The following is a 5,721-nucleotide window of genomic DNA, read 5'->3' on the forward strand; positions in this document are numbered from 1 at the left end:
GACCCATCCATGTCCTTGGTGGGACCCATCTACGTCCTTGGTGGGACCCCAAACCTTGCATGGACCCATCCATGTCCCGTGGCCCTTCCCAGTTCTTACACCTTGGGTTGGAGGAACCCAACATGCAACCCAACCCCCTGAGGGACAACCCAACTGGAAGATGTTCTCCATGGGGAACTTCTCACTGGACAGAGTTGAGGTGCCACCAGGGAAGTCCTCATCCCATTTTCCCACCCTGGTCTCCTTGGTGAACCCTCTCCCCTGCCCAGTTGTCTCTCCAGCCCATCCCACCTCTCCCACTGAGGTCTCCACCACCAGCCAGTACCTCCAGGAGACTTGGTCGTTCCCCAGCCGGAGACGCTGCACTTCATCCCATCCGTGGGACAACTGGTGGCCAATCGGATCTTCTTGATGTTGTTGTTGAACTGGACGGGTTTGTTCAGCTTCAGGAGCATGAAGTCATTGTCGTTCTTCTGGGGGTTGTAGGCCGGGTGGACCCGGAGCTTGGAGATGGACCTCACCTGCCCCGTCCCGTCCCGTAACGTGTCCGTCCCGATCAACACCTTGAGGGCCCTGCCCAGGGAGAAGGTCAAGAGATCAGTGCTGGTCCCTCCAGAGGAGACACCCAAAGGCTCCAAGGTTGTCCTTCAACGAGATGATCAAGATTTGGCCGTTGAAGCTTCTCCACATGGACCACATGGGCCTGGAACCACCTTCTCCCACGTCCCATGGGGTGGAGACCAGGAGAAGATGCTGATGCCTTGAGGAGCCATGAGCCAGCTCTTCTCCAAGAGCTTTTCGGTGGCTCAGGTCCCCTGGGGCATCTCCCAGCTCCACAAGAAACTGTCGCGTGTCTTGACTTCAACTTCTTGATCCCATCTTCCCAGCTTCAGGAGTTCCACCTGAAGCATCTCAGCAACGTTTGTTGCCTTCAACCCAACTTCTTGACTTTTCTTCTCCTTTTTTATTTTTTTCCAGCTCCTCCAGTCCCTTCAGTGGCCTCTAGAGGGACCACCACCTGGACACCAACATCTGGAGATGCACCTGGACACCAACATCTGGACGTACGCCTGGAACATCAGCTTCTAGAGCTACTGGCCATGGGACACCAGACTCTGGAGATACAAATATCTGGACATCCCAACCTCTGGATACCTCTGGATGTTCCCACCTCTGGAGCTACCAACCTCTGGAGCCCCCAACCTTTGGAGCTACCAACCTCTGGAGCTACCAGGCTCAGTGCTACGAACTTTTTGGACACCAACATCTGGAGATGTTCACATCTGGAGGCAACAAACTCTATAAATGCCAACATTTGGGGACATCTCTCTCCGGATACCACGTTTTGGAGACGTCATCCTCCAAAAATGCCCAACATCTGGCTGCTGACATCTGGAGCCACCAACCCCCAGGACCCACCTCTCACCCTGGGTCATTGAGGGGTCTTGAGAAAGGAGACGTTGGTTGGTGGGAAGTCATGGGACACATGAGCGTGGACCAACCAGTGGGTTTAGATTCCACCCAACTCCTTGAAGGCATCTCAGCAGCTTCCCTGGGCTCCCCCGGTGGATCCATCACCGACTTACCCGATTGGCTGCTTGCAGTGGGCGGCCGTCAGGACCCATTGGGCGTCTATCAAGCTTCCTCCGCACAAGATCTGCCCCCTCTTGATGAGGGCAACTTGGAAAGGTCGTTGGTTGATGGAACAAGGTCTCCCACCGATGATGCGCGACTCGTCCTCCTCCGGCACTGTAACACAGAGGAACCAAAGGGCACCGTGAGCTCGGCGCGTGGCTAAAAACTGGCCGCGAAGTTCTTCCGAAGAGACCTGCCGGGTTGGGGGGGGCGGGGTGAAAAAAAGGCGAGAAGTTGCAAAAAAGAAATCATAAAAGAAAAAGAGTGACATGATAGAGAAAAGGGGAAAAAAAAATCTCTATTTTTCAGCCTTAAAATCCCATCAGAAGGCTCAAAATCATCTTTAAAACATTAGTTTTTGATTTGCTAAGTCACCTCTCAGCCCGCTGGGGTTTTTTTTGTTTATGTTTTTGGGGTTTTTTTTAGGTTTTTGGGGGTTTTTTTGATGGAAATGAGAAGATTCAGGGAGCAGTTGAAATCCAACCCTTCGTAGCCAAGATCGAGCCAGTCCTTGAAGATATTTTCTCCTGGTTCCGTTTGGTGACTCCCATTAACTCCATGACCTCACCACCCATCCCAGTCAGAGAACTGGGGTGGAAGCTCCCACAAAGAGACCCCCCCCCTCCCCCTGGGACTGGTTTGTCACGCCGGGCTGGCCCCATGAGCTGGCCTGGGCTATCACCTCCCATCAGGAAGTCACCAAAGGGGCCACTTATCTCCGACGGTTTCGCCATGGGAATCCGGGAGGGGCATCCGGTCCACCTCCATCCTCCCAGCCCAAGATTGGACTCCGAAAGGAAGATGACGCAGGTGACGCGCCCCTAAAAGAGCTGATTTCGTCTTTCTCGGTTGGTGGGGAAGCTTGTAGGACCTGCTCAAAGAGCTCCTGGATGGCCCATGTGACCCTCGTTAGGGACGGGTTAGGAGATGGTTGGTTGCATCAACCCAAGTAGAAGAAATCCCGACGCGGGGAGAAATGACACGAGGAGATTTTTCGGGCAGGTGAGTCCTTACGGCGCTCTGGAGCTGAGATGTCTCGGTCCCACGTGGTTGATTGAGAAGAAAGAAGAAGGGCCACCAGTTTGGTTTGGGGGGTCTTTGGTCGTTTCTGGGTCTCACCGCTCGAAGCCTCCACTCGTGACATGGATCTCCCAAGCTTTCAGGGTTCTGGAGGCATCTCCCGTGGCTTGAGGTGGCCACAGCAGGTGGGTGGCTGCTGGAGTTGACCAGCGTTGATGGTTTTGGAGAGAAGGACCATTCTGAGGAGCAACCCCACCCCATCCAATGTGGGGTGGCTACAAGGTGAGGTCAGGATATTGATGATTAATGAGGGTTGAAGAGTGGCCACCTTCAGGCCATGACCATCTGGAGGCCATGACCACCTTAAGACCATGACCACCTTGAGACCGTGACCACCTTGAGGCCGTGACCATCTGGAGGCCATGGCCCTCTGAAGGCCATGACCACCTTGAGACCGTGACCACCTTGAGGCCATGACCATCTGGAGGCCATGACCCTCTGAAGGCCACGACCACCTTGAGACCGTGACCACCTTGAGACCGTGACCACCTTGAGGCCATGACCAGAGGCTACGACCATCTGGAGGCCATGACCATCTGGAAGCCGTGACCATCTGGAAGCCGTGACCATCTGGAGGCCATGACCATCTGGAGACTGTGACCACCTTGAGGCCATGACCATCTGGAGGCCATGACCACCTTGAGACCGTGACCACCTTGAGGCCGTGACCACCTTGAGACCATGACCACTTGGAGGCTGTGACCACCTTGAGGCCATGACCACATGGAGCTCCACTTTGGTGTCCACACGATGGAGTTACAACGTGCTCCTGGTGTCCCTCCTGATCTCCATCTATGGCTCTATGCTTTGGGTATCTCAGGTGGCACCTCTACCAAGGCCGCTGGAGAAGATCCCTTGATGTTGTGTCCAGGTGGGAGGAGACAAGATTTACCAAAAAAAAAAGGAGAATCATCACCAAAAAAAAAAAGTGGATTTTTTTTAAGAAAAAGACCTCCTACCCCCAAAACACACAGTAGTTGGAATTTCAACGGGGAGACATCAAGTCCTGGTTGTCCAAGGTGTCCTCACGGGTGTTGGGTGCCGTGGTCTGGGGCAACCAAGACGTTTTTGGCTATTTTGGGGAGAAGTTGCCACCTGGAAGCGTTGACCGCCTTGGCGAAGACCTGTACGGATCCCAGCGGGTGCGAGGTGGCTGCGGTCGGTGGCATCTGCAGCCGCCTTCCCACCGAACGTTGGGACATCAGTGGAATTTACCAGCGGGACTGGTTTGTGCTGGTGGCGATTACAGCCTGGGATGGGTGGCAATGGGAGACGCCCGAGTTTCACGTCGCTTGGAATTTACCACTATCCGGTCCCGGCAGCGCTGCCAAAAATCAAAGGGTGGGAACCATCTTCCCGCAAACCCTCATCGGAGAAACATCCTTGGTCATCCCGAGGCCCATCCTTGAGCTTTTAGAAACCAACCAGCGGGTGTAGATTCCACCAAACTCCTTGAAGGCATCTCAGCAGCTTCCCCGAGCTCCCGTGGTGGAGGGATGTCCATCAACCGAGGTCAATCGGTGGAGACGCCGGTGACGGTGGCCCCTGCCCCATGGTAGAATCCATCCCCTGGGATTTCCAGAGGTTGCCGGCAACCAGAAAACTCCAACCAAGGTGATGGTGTCTCCATCCCAAAATGATAAAGCTGCTCCTCAGAAAACAGTTCTTGGAAGGTCCCGCGGTGAATTATCCGGCCAGTGTCTGGATGTGACCTTGGTCCTTCTCTGCAGGACCCGGATTCAGCTCTGGAGACACAGATTTGGGTTAAAAAACACCGAGATCAGGTCAGATCCGAGGGCTTCACATCCAACAGCCAGAAATCATGGGATTGGTCTTTTCACCCCAAGACCCATCCATTGGGGTTGTCCTTCAGCAGAGAATCATTTTGGAGGCCAGAAGAAAGGAAGAAGATGTTCCCATCAAGATGAAGTCTCTCCTCGCTTTTCTTCACCCCCGTTGACTCTTTTCATCTCCCATTTTTTGCAGCCGTAACACAAATCCCCGTACGAACTTCCAGAGGAGGAGAAAAGTTCTCCTGGAGATCCCAGGACCTCCAAGCAGCCGTGGGAATTTCTCTTCTGCGGCTCTTTCGGGGCCATTTCTCCACGTTGAGGGGGTTGGTTGGTTGGAAACCAAAACAGGTTTCGAAACTCCAGGTCATTGCCCAAACCTTCCCGCCGGCAAAATTCCCACGAGCCAAGAGAAAGTATCTCCTCATCCCATCCCACCCCATCCCATCGGCCACATTCCCCTCCAAGGTGCCCACAAACCACCCACGGTGTCCCCGTCCCCCCCTCCTTGGCCACCGATTGGACTCACGCTCATCGCCTCCGTTGCCTGTCCCCTGCGCCTGCGTCGGTGCCGGGGTGGTCAGCAGCAGTCCGACTGCGAGGATGAAGATGACGCCAAAGGCCCCCTGCCCATCACGAGACATTCCTGGGGCAGAGAAAAACCAAACTGGATCAGCCCCGGTGCCATGGGAGTGCGGCCGGTGCCACGTGGAGGCTCATGGAGAGGGTCCTCGGTGGTGTCCACCTGCCCCCTGCGTGGGATGGAGGCAACGTGACCACGATGCTGTTGGGGTTCTGGTGGACCTCCACCCTCACGGACCTTGGGGTGGTCTTGGATCCTCCTCTCCACCTGTTTTTGGTTGAGTTCAGCTCACCGGTGGCACCAAACCCACCTGTGGAAGCTCAGGAAGGACCACCTCCATCCCCATCCCCATAAAACTGGGAGATCCGAGCTAAACTGGGATCTGGAGATCCCACCAAACCCACCCCAACCAGAGCCACCACGTGAGCTGAACGCGTGGTGCTGGATGGATGGATTCGACCCGTGGGAAACATCCACCAAGAGATGGGACAACCCTGGGCTGCCCCGGTTCCCACGCCACCCCCGCAGCATCCGTCCCTCCGAGGGATGTCCGTGGTCCTGGCCACGGGGATGGACTCACCTGCCGGAGGAGACGGACGGGGCTGGCTCGGTGTGTTTTCAGGAAGCCGAGAG

At 55.4% G+C, this 5,721-nt stretch overlaps 1 protein-coding gene across 1 annotated transcript; it reads right to left on the minus strand.

The window, feature by feature from the left end:
• Positions 1-325: 325 nt before the first annotated feature.
• LOC104464914 (kallikrein-14-like) lies at positions 326-5,151 on the minus strand (the record flags this gene model as incomplete). Its single annotated transcript, XM_010077765.1, has 3 exons — positions 326-573; positions 1,587-1,749; positions 5,035-5,151. Coding segments are annotated over 3 exons (528 nt in total), but the record flags the coding sequence as incomplete, so codon positions are not given.
• Positions 5,152-5,721: the final 570 nt, after the last annotated feature.

Source organism: Pterocles gutturalis, unplaced genomic scaffold, assembly GCF_000699245.1.
Source record: "Pterocles gutturalis isolate BGI_N339 unplaced genomic scaffold, ASM69924v1 scaffold11173, whole genome shotgun sequence".
In the NCBI taxonomy this organism is placed as follows: Eukaryota; Metazoa; Chordata; class Aves; order Pterocliformes; family Pteroclidae; genus Pterocles; species Pterocles gutturalis.